This window comes from Notothenia rossii, assembly GCF_949606895.1.
Source record: "Notothenia rossii genome assembly, chromosome: 9".
NCBI lineage: Eukaryota > Metazoa > Chordata > Actinopteri > Perciformes > Nototheniidae > Notothenia > Notothenia rossii.
The window spans coordinates 65,433,692-65,449,638 of record NC_136907.1 but is presented as its reverse complement, the minus strand read 5'-3'; the positions used below and the strand labels follow the sequence as shown (position 1 = coordinate 65,449,638).

General features: G+C 43.0%; 1 protein-coding gene across 1 annotated transcript in view; it reads left to right on the top strand.

Moving 5' to 3' along the window:
- The window catches only part of cdh2 (cadherin 2, type 1, N-cadherin (neuronal)), a 58,671-nt gene extending 44,566 nt beyond the window's left edge, over nt 1–14,105 (top strand). Inside the window, exons 8-16 of the mRNA XM_079649572.1 lie at nt 662–799; nt 1,275–1,460; nt 2,075–2,328; nt 3,003–3,145; nt 4,193–4,426; nt 5,189–5,422; nt 5,652–5,791; nt 9,992–10,156; nt 12,773–14,105. Of these exons, the coding sequence (XP_079505698.1) occupies nt 662–799; nt 1,275–1,460; nt 2,075–2,328; nt 3,003–3,145; nt 4,193–4,426; nt 5,189–5,422; nt 5,652–5,791; nt 9,992–10,156; nt 12,773–12,979 (1,701 nt within the window). The 3' untranslated portion in view covers nt 12,980–14,105. The remainder of the gene's footprint in view (nt 1–661; nt 800–1,274; nt 1,461–2,074; nt 2,329–3,002; nt 3,146–4,192; nt 4,427–5,188; nt 5,423–5,651; nt 5,792–9,991; nt 10,157–12,772) is intronic.
- Nucleotides 14,106–15,947: the final 1,842 nt, after the last annotated feature.

The window sequence follows — 15,947 nt, the reverse complement described above, 5'->3', positions numbered from 1 at the left end:
TTTATGTCCACCAGTTGCCACCCTGAATGTAATTTCCCCGACTCTCATTACCTAGCAACTGGTCCGTCACCTGAGTGGCTTTTAATGTGAAAAGAGCCATTTGTTTGCTTCATGATGATGTACATAGCAGAGGTGCAAGCTCACACATCGTGCATTTGCAAACTCCATAGAGAATAAATACCATTTATATAAAAAGCCACCATTTGTCATCGTAAATTAGAAGGAAGCCAGTTCAGATGTATTTTATTCGAGTTGAACACATTAATACTCACGTGTATTTAGCTGTGTTTATTTCACGTTAAGGCCATTTTGGAGGCAGCGCTGTATGTATCACTTTAGATTATATTGTATATTGTTTTTTTATAAATAAATGTATCCTCATCAACATGCATGAGGTGGAATATTAACACATTTTTAACATAATGCTTAAAGCAACACCAACACTAAGCACTTTCCTAAAAACAACCACAAAGTTAAAGATAGGATGGATAAGGTTTACATGCGTATTGTTTTGGCTTTCATTAAAACAAACAGGTCACCCTATAAACAGTAACCATGTCAACAATCTCCAAACATTTCTAAAAAACGTATTATATTGTTAAAAGTTCAGAGAATTATGTTTTTTTAATCCTGTTTTTGCTTCTCTCCCCTTTCCCTTTAGAAAGTGCCTCAGTACACGCTGATCATCCAGGCCACTGACATGGAGGGCAACCCCATGTACGGCCTCTCCAACACAGCCACCGCTGTCATCAGAGTCACAGACGTTAACGACAATGCACCAGAGTTTACTGCTGAGACGGTGAGACACAAACTCATACCTGAGACATCAGCACAGCAATCTTGGCGAAGTGAGAGCACCTCACGGACCCCCTATTTCGCCCCATATAAGCACTCAAGCGGCCGTTATGCTCACTTACCTAGTTCTGCTTGACCAGCATTTCTGAAGCCATACAGATAGACAAGTAGGAACCCATGCGTTGAGTGTTACATTCCCCTCCAAAATGTTGACACATGCAACTACTGGGATGTCTGCCCGAGTGAAAGAGGCACTTACTGTGCCCGGGAATCACTGACATTTGTAATGCTACTGTTGTGCTATCAGGGGAGGACAGGGAATGAGATGACCATGATGACATGATAAGTTACCTTAGATGTCTATTTACCCGAGATTGGTCTGGCTGTGCTGTGTGAGGCCGCGCTCGCAGTATTTTCTGCTGCCTCAGCGGTATCACTAACAGCTCGCTGCTCTCTGTGTTTATGGTTTATTCATGAAGTTTTTCGGCGAGGTGCCTGAAAACCGTGTGAATGTCATCGTGGCCAACCTGACGGTGACTGACAAGGACCAGCCCAACACGCCGGCCTGGAACGCCGTCTACAAAATCACCGGGGGCGACCCCACTGGCAGGTTTTCTGTGCCCACTGATCCGACCACTAACGAGGGCCTGGTAACGGTTGTCAAGGTAAGGCCTCCTCTTCAAACTCCACCCTTGTTATCCCTTAGAGATGCATATTAAATGTATATTGCAATGAGAGGTTTGGCGGTTGTTGTCATTCCATTAATATCTTGCTGTTTTTATGATGTTGCCCATGGTTACGAAGAGTTAACGATCAAACTTTCCAGTTCACTTGTTTCAAGGATAGAAGAAACATCAAATTAAAAGTTCACTGCACCGTATTTGTCACACATATTAAAGAAATGTTTCTGACCATGATGAGTATGTTGCTGCTAGCCAATTCTCATTTTGTATTTCATGTCAATTCTAATTTGAAATATATCTTCATTAAAACTTGAAACATGATTTAAAAATAAAGAAATGGTTGGTTGCACAACTCTTCCGCCAACTCTCTTGAAGTGACATATCCTTCACCTCACCACAAAAGGATACATTCCTTTGATCGCATCCCATTGTCTATTGTGAGCACTCAGATGAAGAATTAGCTTTAGTTCTTTGTGTAGCTCTTATTCATTTCAAATAACCAAAACATGTTATGCCACTGACTTTTGTTCAATTCATCCTTTGTGATTCTTCTACCTAGTCGTGATTTCCATATACTCCCTCTTATTGTGTTCCAGCCCATTGACTATGAAACGAGTAGGACGTACGTGCTGACAGTGGAAGCGAAGAATGAGGTTCCCTTGGCCAGGGGCATCCACTCTCCTCGCCAGTCCACCGCCACTGTCTCCATCAGAGTGATAGATGTCAACGAGAGTCCTTACTTCGAGCCCAACCCCAAACTCATTAAACTGGAAGAGGGAATGATGCCTGAGTCAACACTGTCCACCTTCACTGCACAGGACCCCGATCGCTTCATGCAGCAAACCATCAGGTAGAGTTTTAAAGTCAAAAGGATACAGAAGGTGGTTTAGAACATATTTTCAAATGAATCAAGGCCAGTTCACATCTTAATATCCTGGAATGTCTGGGTTTTATCACCCGTAACGCAGAAATAATTGGCACCAACAGCATTGAAGATGATGGTGGTTTCAACACTGACTATAGTCCTCTGTTTGTGAAACAGCACTGAAATGAGAGATTAAGATGAGGCCACATCCTTTCATCATCCCCGCTCAAGAAACAATATGCAGCCGGAATCTCATTTTTGTCAAACAAGCCCTATTTCTTCCGTGTTCACCATCAAACGCCTTGCCTCACAGCTGTTTGGCCCTGATAGAGTTGATCTGCCTAAAAAAATTTGCTAACTTTGTAATTTCTCGGTTTGTCCAACAAATTATTTTGAGCTACTGATAACCAATTTGGTCTCCTTGTGGGGCTGTTCTCAAAAGTTAGAATATTAATGTAAAATGCATGATGTCTGAAATATTTAATCTGTGTTAACAAATAAAAAGAAATCCGTTTTTAGAAGAAGGAGGACTCCAAAAAATGGAGACTTTATTTAACAAAATTAACCCCTTTAAACTTTGTCACTACTTTAAAAAAAAAAAAACCTTACAGTGAACACAGAAGCATCAGTGTGTGAATCTCTCTGTTTTCTGTCCTTAGATACTCCAAACTCGCAGATCCAGCCAACTGGCTAAGGATTGACCCTAACACCGGCCGTATAACAACAATTGCCATTTTGGACCGAGAGTCGCCATATGTGAAGAACAGTTTGTACAATGCAACATTCCTGGCCTCTGACAGCGGTGAGTTACCATTTCAATGGTACTGCATTTTTCCAAAAATACCTTATTGAGCTCCAGTGATGCACCGGTTACATGGTCTAGATGTTTTAGCCAGACTGTTACACAAGCACTCTATTCCCGGCCATTATTGTTGGAGCAGTCAGGAGGAGGTAATGCTGCTTTTTCAATGGAAAGCCTAGCGGATGTCTAATGTAGCCTACCTCTCAAAGGTCAATCTTCCACCCAGCATCACTTTGACTTCCACTGGGATGTTTTTCACCTTAAGCCAGTCCAAAAAAGCATCAGTTTAAAAACTCTATTTGAAGCCACAAAGACATCCTTAATGCTTGAAGGTCAACCTTGTACCAAGCGCTTGGCATGTCTGAAACGCCGACTACCTTAGTTGAAGGTTAATGTGCTAAGAGTCCCAGAACCATGCAGCATGTGGAAGTATTCACCTCTTCCCTGCCCTGCTGGGATTTACCTCTGTTCAGGTTTACCCTGTTCAGCCGAGCATAGCTTAGGCCAATAGGCTTAAAAACTCTACCAATAAAGAGGTTTCTCAGCATTAATGGGTCAGGATTGGATGACTAGCTCCTTTGAGCGTGGCCTGAATGGTAAAAAGCCTCTTAGCTGAGTGAATACATAGAGGAGCCTGAGAGGAGCGACAGTGGGCTCTGTTTGTCTGCTTTAGTATTCTCATCCCGTGTGCTTCGTCAGGAAGACGTTCTTCGGGCACACACACTCACACACTCACACACTACCCAAATGTTCTGATATCTCTCTTTCTGCCTACCTCCTCACTAGAGATAAGATTCTCAGATCAGTATGCAGTTTGGATGAGTCTTCTCCCACTAGAGTAAATAGCTGTTTAGAGTGTCTTATTATAGCATGAGATCCAAGAAGAAAAACTCCGTACTTTACTTTACGACTGCATAATGACTGCAAAATGAGAGATTGCATTTCAAAAGTATATATTCCCATACATATGTAAATGCAAAAGAAAATCCCCTTTCCCCCCCGTAAATATGCGTGGGCTGAGCGTGTGTCATTTTATGGTCCGTGCAGGTATACCTCCCGCAAGTGGCACAGGTACCCTCCAGATCTTCTTGCTGGATATCAACGACAACGCTCCCGTGGTGTTCCCCCAGGAGACAGAGATATGTGAGAAGCCGGAGCCAAATGCCATCAACATCACCGCCCTCGATGGAGACCTGAACCCCAACGCCGGGCCCTTTGCCTTCGAGTTAGCCCACCGGCCCGTGGACGTCAGGAGAAACTGGACCATCACAAGAGTCAGCGGTAAGACACAGAATACTTTTACGCTGATTCAGCTTTTTTTGCATGTGTTACTGAATATTAAAAGATGAGCAGATGACCCTTTCAGCTATTTTAATTAATCTTAAATGATGAATAGAAACAAATATATCATTATATCATTCAGCGGTCCGTTGTTTAGTAATTAAAGATGTGATTCTCCTCAATAGCACTTTGTAAACATAGCATACAGCAGAGGGGTCAGGTAGAGCAGGGGAAACACAATAATATTGTATTAACATAACTATGCAGTCATTAATTGGTTATGCTAATTGGGGGGGGGGGGGAACATGAATTGTACGAACCCATCTGTTGCGTATTAAGTTATTAGATAGTGTGAGTTATAAAGCAGTGAATATATCTTAATAGGATAATGGCATTTGGATTATTGCAGCTGGGAATTTGGCCTAAGCAGCATTATCAAAAAGGTATTCAGTAGATTTATAAGCTCCAAATCTAAATCCCGACCATGTTTTGGATTAGATGTGCCGATGCAACTTCCAGGTAGGAAATTCTGCTGCATATTTGTAGTGACAGGAGTGTAATCGTACTGGGAACGCAGTCTATACAAACAATCCACAGTTTTTATTTCATCTCCTTTGAAATACTCCTCTGTAAAAACATATATTATTATATTGTTTTATACACAGAGTAACTCAATCTCTTGTCTCACTGATGTATTAGCTCTGACAAGGGGCCATCATGGACCACCCACTCACACTGTCTTTTGTCCCCTTCATCTCCCAGGTGACTATGCTCAGGTGAGCCTGAAGATTGGCTTCCTTGAAAGCGGTATCTACGATATCCCCATCCTAATCACAGACTCAGGCAACCTGCCCATGACCAACACCTCCTATCTGCGGATCAAAGTGTGCCAGTGCGACTTCAACGGAGACTGCACTGACCAGCAACACATCATGGCTGCTGGTCTGGGCACCGGCGCCATCATCTCCATCCTCCTCTGCATCATCATCCTCCTCAGTGAGTGTCTCAATGCCCCTCTCAAACAGCACATCACACACACAGGGATTATAAAGACAGATAAACATTATCCGAGATACCGCTAGATTACTGTAGGATTACCAAAAAAGATAGCCTTGATCAGGCTCCCATCCAAGCTCTAAAACATCAGATCCGATTACATTTGTCTGAAAACATGCACATTATTATGTTTTGTAATATGAGATCCCTCTCCCTGTCTGCCTTTCAGTTCTCGTGCTGATGTTTGTGGTGTGGATGAAGCGCCGCGATAAAGAGCGTCAGGCCAAGCAGCTCCTCATCGACCCCGAGGACGACGTCAGAGACAACATTCTCAAGTATGATGAGGAAGGTGGAGGAGAGGAAGATCAGGTAAGAATCGTGAGCGTAGACTCCCCTTTTTGTCAATCTGCTTCTTGATATAAGTGAAGGCGTACATTAACACAAGTTTTGTTTTGCTTACTTTAACAGCAGACTGTCACATACCCCTTTCGAACCTGATAGTTACATTTTTCACAATTCTTGAATAAAATAATAATAATATTGGTATCAGAAAATATCATTGTTTCTGTTTTAGCAGAGGCATTTGGTGCTGGTATAGAACTATCTAATATTCCCCAGAGCCGTATGTAGCATGGAGCTGTGCAATGTTTTGAAAAAAGGTGCATACGGCGAGTGTGTACTGACAGTATTACATTACTTGTTAGACGCTTTTATCCAAAGCGACTTACATGCTCAATACTGTGGGCAATTTGGGGTGAAGTGTCTTGCCCAGGGACACAACGACATGCTGACTGCAGTGGGGTTTGAACCTGCACTCCCCTGATACGAACGCCAACGCACTAGTCCACTGCGCCACACAGAGTTCCCGTTCCAATATTTTGTTTGCCGGTCAAAATGTCCGTTAAAGTTTAAATCTTCCGGACAAAATTAGAAAAGTGCCGGTCAAAGGTCTTCTTTGTTATTTATTGAGCTTTAAAACAAATTGATATGATTCGATATTAAACAAACTAATTATAGTAGATTAACTACATTATTCAAAAGTGTAGAGTAATTTACAATAACACGGGAATAACGGAGCGCTCTCTCCTTCTCCTGACAGCCCGTCAGTATCATGCAGCTCACGGATCCAGTAATGAGTGACCCGACAGTAAAACTAAACATATCTATAACTAGTTACGGTAGTTTGAGAGGTAATTAAAATAGCTACGTGTGATATTCTAACCTGAAGTGTGTGTTTTGTTCCGCTCACCGCTGCAGGTGATCATGCAGAGCTGCGTGTCGACTCGTCAGCAGCAGCTGATCTCTCTCTCCCGTCAGATTAGACTTTACTCGCGTTTATGTCCATATCGATCAGATCCAGCTAGTTCTAGCTAATGATATGACTACCTGCTTATTAAAAGACACCTAAACAATAAGCGTTGCTATGCAACCGGGTGAGGCTACAAAGTATAGCATTATGAATTTGTTTACATGCCAACCGGAACCCCGAGGCATTACCAACAGATCAACGTATAAGGACCCCAAAGCGTCACCAATAGGAATAAGACAATTATTCATGGTAAAATTGAAATAGTACTTTTCTTCAAAAAGGAGCTGGGAATTAAAATCTGCAATCAATAATACCAACACATTCTGGTCTGATCGGTTCTGAAATATTGGAAATGTTCCCCCAACTGGAACTGGTTCCAGCTTCACACAGACGCAATAGAAATGCAGTGCCACAGGCATCAATAAAGTCCCATCTCTGGATCTCCCTGCACTGATCAGGCACACACAGACACAAACTCAATCGTCCTAATGACCCCTTGTTAACAGAACGGAATCATTTTATAAAAAAGGCGCTAATATACCAAATGGGCTATTTTCTTGCTGCTGGATGAAGTGCTCCGGTGGCTTAGGTATAGCAGATATAAGCCGGGGACCTCGGTCTGACCCAGCACAGTGCCAAATTAGCCTCGGAGACTAGTAATTGGTAAGCTGATGTCATTTGGAGATAGACATCTGCTGGGGCACAATAATGAAGCTCTGTCTAAGGTAACAATATGACTGGGAAGCCATTACACATCAGCTGGTGATTAGGCAGAAGGGAGCGCACACACTTGTGTATTCACATCTTTGATTCCACTGACAGAATGGTGAAACTTGTGGAGCAGAACATGTTGGAAAGGAAACTAGCATGATATAATATCCCTAAAAGGTAACGAGCGGATGCAGCAATTTATTGAGGGAAAACATGCTTCCATTTTGAGTGGCGCAGAGGAGGGCAGGGCGCTGGGAGGAAATGGTCTTGTCTACAGTATCAAGAGTCAGTGTTACGTATAAAATGGCCCTCACTTTCCCAGCTATGTGGTCTTTATAATGCCCACCTCTGTTCTCCCTATCTCCCGCTCGCAAGGAAATTGAAGTGTCACACCATTGGGGCACTTTCAGAGTGTATGATTTGAGTTGCTGCTGCCATTGCCCTGCCTTGTATTGCTTTGTAAAGCACTCATTCTATCACAGGCAGACAGCTGATCAGGCCTCGCTCCCAGGACATGGGGGAAAATGCAGAAATATAAGCAAATCAGGTGGCTGCGCACCGGTGTGCAGGTGGAGACATAAAATATAAGATGGGCGGCGTCTTCTTCTTCAAATGACCTCAGACTGATTTGATGCACATGAGACAGTGTGGCTTCGCAGGCATGCTCTGAAAAATATTCTGTTTTGTTTTTCAATCTCATGCGGCAAGTGAAACAAAACGAATCAGACCTGTTTATGCAAATAGTATAAGAGCCGTTTTTGTCACTAGAGAAAAGACAAGTTTAACACGTGCAGAAGATCTGATTCTAAAATTATCTCAAGAAAAAGATGGTTTATTTGGGACTTTTTTGCAATGCTGGCCTGAATTATTATGATATCATACACAAGGAATTACTACTTGCTAAAATTTGGTATTACTGCCATTGAATTGGTAGATATGAGAGTCATTCAAATCTTGTCTCAACAAGAAAGCTAATTTCCCAATATGTCAAATGATTGTTATAATCCATCAATGCATTCAAATCCGGTGTGAACGTTTAACTGGGCTACATATGATGGTCAGATGGGCATACCAAATGACTCCTATAAACTGTAGTGGATGCGTTTTTTATAATTTAACAGCCGCATTAGTAATTATTTTTAGTGTTGTCGCTGTTTTCCCAGATTGCAGAATAAAATAAGATTATTTATTATGGGAAAAACGTTGAAGTCATTAACTCAGTTCCGTTTTTAAATTGCTCAGCGATGAATCACTACAGATCAAGTGTATAAGGCTTGTCATTGTTCAGTCTCCCATGTTTGAATGTGGGTCACAAGGGCCAGCGGCGGCCATTTCACCAGGCCCCTGAAGGGGGGGGGGGGGGGCTGCTCTGTCATTAGACCTTTCTGCTGAGTTCAGCCATTATACGTCTCTGTTGCAATTCCTGCTTACGGACTCCTGACCCCTCCGGTGTGCGACCTCAGCGAAGGTCAACCAGAAGTCAGACAGAAATGGTCCAAAGATGATGAATGGCGTTATCGGACGATGTGTGGTGGCCATTGTTCTTCTCCGGCTAGCCTCGGGGGTTGAGTGTCATTCCCCATGAAATCAAATGACACATGAATAATCAATGTGTTTGTTTTAGATTTGAGATGATACTTATTAGTGTGGAGTTGAGTAAGTGTTTGTGAAGTGGCCGCGTGCTTTCGTCTTGTTTGTTTAACCGGATTGTTTGTTCATCATCACAGGCGTTTATATTTATTCTCACGATTATTTTTACATTGGAAAGTCTGCAGCCTTTTAATTTTTTGCTTTCCCGCGTGCGTGTGTGTGTGTGTGTGTGTGTGTGTGTGTGTGTGTAGGTACATGTGCAACTGAGCAAAGACAATTTTGAAGGGGGATATTAGAGATGGATGGATTACCGAAAATCTTCTAAAGAGGGACAATCCATCATGCACGCTTATTAGGCACACTCCCTGAATCTCGACTGGCATTTTCTCTATCATATCTGCTGTCACCGTGATACCATCCAGTCATTCAGCTGTGCTCCTCGCCACAGCCTCTGTCTCTCCTAACTCCTTTTCTCTCTTCCTCCGCCTCCTTCCCTGCCCATGACTTTGCACAAACTGCGAGCCATTCAGGTTGCCTTGGTAATGTTAATAGGATTAGAAATGGCTTATGCATATCCACCATCCCGTGTCTGGGCATTGATTAGAGCAAAACAGTCGCCTTCACATCCTTCCTGCAGCACACCACACAAGTACAAACACTGTGCAGCATATGATGTGGTCCTCAGCTCGGACCCCCCCCCCCCCCCGCCCCCACTCAGTGCTGGCTCTTTAATGTGTCAAATTGTCCCTGGGCTTGTACTTCACAGACAAGTAGATTTAAAGTTTTCCCTTGTGTACTTTCAACTCTTCCTGCTACATGCAAAATCTTCCCCTCTACTCAGATGAACTTCCCCTCCTCTATATGGCACTGGATGTGTTTACCTATTTAGATAATCGCACTCTGTTCGGGGGTCTCACCACGCCACTTTGCTAACTCCCATCTGTCGACTTGTCCCACAGGATTACGACCTGAGTCAGCTCCAGCAGCCGGACACGATAGAGCCTGATGCCATCAAGCCGGTTGGAATCCGCCGTCTAGACGAGAGACCCCTCCACCCTGAGCCTCAGTACCCCATAAGGTCAGCAGCACCCCACCCTGGAGACATCGGAGACTTCATCAATGAGGTAATAACACCGTCGGGCATGCAGAGTTTCTGAAGACTGAGATTGTTTGGCTGTATGTTGAAAAATCAAATCCCTGGAAAAGAGCCGAAGTGAGAAAATCAGCGCTGTTTACAAAGCTTGCATTTCATTTTCAAGCTGAATAACTTCTTATTAATAACTTGTATTTAAATAAACAATTTGGTGTATATTAACTTGTAGTCATAGAAAGAAAAAAGTCTTCAAATGTAATCAACTTTTATTAGAATGGTTTTCATATTTTCCCCGCAGAACGTAGACACTTTTCTCATCACTCAAATGAATCCCCAAAAAGTACACGATGCTAACTCACTTAAATATAATTGTTTTTCTGCTCACTTCTCCGCCAAAGTGGTTATAGATGTGTCAGCATAGAAATAGGAGACGAGAGAAGCAATACATCGGCTTTCTATTGGAGTGCCCTCGTTTGCCTGCAGCCATCATTGACTCCAGCATGAAGAGAGAATGTAAAATGAAAAGAGCAGTCATGTATTTTTCAATAGCTCCAACAGACGAGAGTTTCACAGCATTACAAATGGAATTCGCTCCTAGTTTTTGGATGGCGCCCATGTTTTTAGATTAGAACTCGCTCTTTCAGCTGTTCTCCCCAAACCATCTATCTCTCGGATCCCTTTACCCAGGCACCACTCATTTTCCCCCTCGCCATGTGTCATGAATACACATAATACACTTGTCGTAACGGCCCTATTGAGTTGAAATGTAATGCTTTGCACCGCTCAATAAGGAACGGTTTGAAAATGTACGAAGCCCTTCATCAGACTTGTTATTGCAATGTTCTCACAAAACCTCTGAGACATTTCCCAGTCTGAGCACCCTGACCCAGAAAACGGCTCAGCGCAACCAGGCAGCGATCTGTTTTTAGTCGCAGATTTGACTGTCGCTAAAGCTCAGTCATGGTAACTCCAGCGCTCACATGGAGCTGGAATCTGACCGAACTGATAAAGGGCTAGCTGCCAGAGGAGCAGGGAGACAGAGAGGGGTTGGGGAGGAAAGGGGGAGGTCTGATCTCCGTCCTGCAACGGAGCTCAGCTTTTGGCTCGTAATTCAATTAGAGGGGAGAAAAAAATGAGGCAGAGGTTTAGCATAAGGACTTTAACCTCGCGGACGGACACACAAAGGTCTATTAGTCAGCCTCTCACACAAAGGGGTCGGGTGGGAAGGGGGCGTAAAATGAGACACATCAGCAGCATCACTTGGCATGACCTCTGTTAGACGCAGGTGGACACAACGCTGACGGGACTGCGTTCATTGTTTCTGCATAGAGCCTCGTGTCAGCCCAGGCAAGGTTGGGCTCTGAATAGAAATACCACTGGGTGTCATTACACAACTCTTTTGTTTTGTGGGACAGCGGACTCCTAAAGTAAGGACAGCGCAGCATTCCTCTCTGAGAGTGCTGATTGTCTCCTGCACAGTGTAGAGTCAGTTATTATGACGTTCTGTGATTGACTAACCTTATGAAACTGCTGTTGTAGTCGGAGGGGTCTATAACCAGCACAGCGATCACGGTTGTAATTGTAATGAAAGATCCATCTGTCATATTTCCCACCAAATGATCAGCGTCACAGCCCTGAGCAAATACTTAACCAAAGCTAACAAGTGGAAAATAATCGCTTAGTGCCCAGGCACTTTTAATCCAATCCATCTTTTTATTTGAGAGCATTCCAGTACTATAACGGCAGCATGGAGGAAACTATACATCTTTGACAAGGTCCCCATGAGCTGAGGTCTCGTTTTCTTTTTCTCTTTTTTTGGTGTTATGTTGCTCCACTTCTGTTAATTCATTTATTATTTGTGGGGTTAGCTCAGTGGTGGCGATAAGCGAGAGAAACCAGGCTCAGATCCAAAGTGTTTCATGGCCAAAGCACATCTCCTAGATTAGCAATCCATCAAGTCTCCACAGTCCAGTTAGGGAATGCGGCTGGAAATCAATAACAATCCATGTGGACTCCCCTCATGATGCTATGAGGATTTCTGGGAATGTCGAGCACTATCTTTAAAATAGATCCACCCCCCACCAACACTCTGAGCGTGGAGATAACACACCGAGACACTCCACCTCTGCGTCAGTTTAACTTAGAGCTTACCGCTGTGAAGACAGGCCTCGGATAAATATGATATATTAAAAGGTGTTGCCATCTATATTAAAAGACAAAGTATCAGCGCTGAAGTAACACTGCCGCTCTTGAAGAGATAGAGAGATAGAGAGAGAGGGGGGCTTGCATGGGCCGGTGGGGGAGGGGAAGATGATTGGAGACATGGGAGGCTGCTGGACATCCTCATTCTTGGCTTTCGATCAAGCAGCAGATAATCCGACATCCCAGCAACATCAGGAAAGCCCCGACAAACGCACAAAGGAAACTCACAGGAACACTAGAGCCTGATTAATGTGATTTCCTGTTCAAGTTAAGGTGGAACCGCTGACTGCTTTTAGGATAGATTAGTCTGTTAGTGGGCAGCAGGAGGGGGGGAGGAGGGTGGGGGGGTGCATGATGCGGCTCACTCCTCGGAGCAGACGGTGTTGCTGAGCAGACGTGGCTTAATCTTCTCATCTAACGGCAGTTTTTCTTTCCTTCTGTGCAGGGACTTAAGGCGGCAGACAACGACCCCACGGCCCCCCCCTACGACTCCCTGCTAGTGTTCGACTACGAGGGCAGCGGCTCCACAGCTGGCTCCCTCAGCTCCCTCAACTCCTCCAGCAGTGGGGGCGACCAGGACTACGACTACCTCAACGACTGGGGCCCTCGCTTTAGAAAACTGGCAGACATGTACGGTGGAAACGATGACTAAGATGCACAGCCACTCCACGTGAAAAGGATGAAGAGATGAAAAAAAAGTTAAAATGAAAGAAAAAAGGTTTCCTGTTGATGGACATGGACAGCTTCTGATATTCCCCTGAGAGAGTGATGGAACTGTGACAGAAAAGAAAACAAAAAAAATAAACATTGATTCAGAATTTTTTTCAAAAACCAACCTAGGCTTATTGTTATAGTCTACGCATACATATGCTTGTTGAAAGCTTTGGCATAGGCTGTGGTCCAGTTATGGAGAATGTGGGAGGGAACTCTGGTGGACTGTCGCCACTTGGATTGTTGGTATTGAATGCGCTCAGTTACACTTGAATTTCACAGTACAGAAGCACTGGGATATAATGTGCCTTTTTGTACATTCTTTTGGATCTAAATGATTAGTTTTATGTTCAAGGCTTTAATGGTACTGACTTTTGGAGTGATTTCAAACTAAGTATGTTACACTCTGGTATGCTTACATGCTTTTCTCTTTGGTTACACTACGCTCCTGTTTGTTGAAGATTATTTAAATAAAACACAAAGACGCTAAATGAAGGATCATCTGTTAGTGTGGATGGAAAGAAAAACAATTAAGAACAGCACTGTACAGTACGCTAGACTTCTAGACTTTTTCACTAAAAAATTAAAATGATGCAGCTGGTTGCAAATAAAGGGAGTTATGAATCATACTTTTGTAGCAGATTTCTTTTCTTTTGTTTCTGGAGTGATGTAGTATTTTACAAAAAACAACAAAAAAACTGTTTTGGTCTAATCTATGTACACTTCATTTGCCTTAGTCATCATCTGATATTTTCAACTTTACTTCACTGTAAAAAGATGTGTGTACATAATGTTTTTTTTTTCCTTTATCTTTTTTCTTTTGATGTAGTGTATGAAAAAGTGCAAAAAGTTCCAAAACTTGTAAATGTATAATTTGGACTACAAATTCAAGTTTTTTGCATGTTTTTATCTTTTCATGACAACAAAAGTGAAAAATGTTGTTTCCCAAATTTATTTACAAAGTCAAAAAAATTAATAAAAATCTGGGTGACATTAAATGTGTAGACGTTAAGAGAGTTTTTTGTATAAAACGTGGAAAAAAACACATTAATAAAAATGGAAAAGTAGTGATCTTGTCAGCACAACTGTTGAATTTGTACCAAAAAGGGTGGGGAGCGGGAGGGTGGGGTGGGGGGAGGGGGATGACATGCTAGGCACTAATTACTGAATCAGCTTTAAGACTGGAAAAGGTTTTGGACTTAAGCCTTGAGGATAACCATGTGTACTGGAAAACAAATTATACATCTCTGACCCCAACCATCCAAATAAAATGCAAATTTTGGAGCTAAAAACTTAACTGCCTCTTTATTTATTCATTTTTACTCCAACTCAGCATTGTTGCAGAGGCGTAATTAGATTGCGAATTGTGCAATCTATCTCAAAGGACAAAAGCTTTAAATGAAAAAAATGTTTATTATAAAATATTTTACCAGAGGGGAGAATGAATCATTAATAAGCGTATTTATTTGTTTGCACACATTGTACACAAAGTTCTTACAAGTCTATAGCTGATTAGTTGTGTGGCTTGCAGGCTGAGAAGTAAACAGTTAGCTCATTCTGTAGCACGATCTGTGTGTCCTTAAGCCAAGTCAAGGTCAAAGGATCATGGGAAATTTCCAATCAGCACCTGTCTGCTATCAGCTGTTTGTACTGTAAATAATTGAAGGTCACATCGGACCTGACCTCAAAGTGAAGAATGCCTCCAAAAAGTTCCTCTAGGGACTCCGCATGTATCTGCACTCCTGGGACATGTGCTGGGATGTAGGCGAGTTTGACGTGTGTGTGTGTGTGTGTGTGTGTGTGTGTGTGTGTGTGTGTGTGTGTGTGTGTGTGTGTGTGTGTGTGTGTGTGTGTGTGTGTGTGTGTGTGTGTGTGTGTGTGTGTGTGTGTGTGTGTGTGTGTGTGTGTGTACTGTATGTGGCGGTGCAGTAACAATCTGTTCAGCTCTCACGTGTACGGTGAATCTGGATGATGGAAGTCACGGAAGATGTGTCGGTTAGCCTTCACCTGCCCTTCCTTCCCTCCCCCCTCCTCTATCACCGTGGGACTTGTAACACAGAGCCACCACTTGCACCCAGCTGAATAGACGTTGACATGGCTTATTAATTCAACCAAATTAGACAGACTCCAGTTTGGTTTTGTAGTCCTCACACAAAACGCAATGAGCGTCTATTAGAGAATACCCAGTGAACCGCACCGCCTTTTGTTTTTCAGTGGGTGTAATCAGTGTCGCTGCTCTGTGTTGCACATCCTGTACCTCTTAAGAACACCAGTCGTCTTCATAAATCCTCCTGCGCGAGGCGAGGAATTCTTTTTACAGAGTTAATTTCAACTGACCTTGTCTGGTGCACATCACTTATCTCAGAGTATGCAAAGCGGCACCCTACATTTGCCTGAAGCAACATGAAATGTAACGTTGCCAATTCCGGTGAAATGATAAAAAACCAAACTGTCTGACCTCAAGGTGTTGTTTCAACTGTAGCTGCGTCATGTTTCTTTTGCCAAATCACTTCCTTCAACTTTGCGGTTTTCAAACCAGCGAATGTTCTTGAATGTATGTGTTTTTGTTTCAGCTTCACCAATAGGAGCGTTACACCACTTAAACTGCTTTCTTTGCTTTGATCCCTGGCAGGAACAGATGTGGTTAGTGACTCGACATTTCAGAAGTGCTTCGTCAATACCTTTTTATGGCTAAGATACCCCAACGTTAACAACTGTGTAGCCAAGCAGGACATATTTCCAGAGAAAGAGTATACAACATTAAAGGAGCTCTTAGACATTTGAGAGAGATATCAATCTTTGAATCTAACTCTTCGCCAGAAAATCCCAAATGTCAAACTATTCCTTGAAATTATACACGGGAGATGAAAAGCTTTGTAGGCACAGCACAGAGTACATTTGTTCAGTTC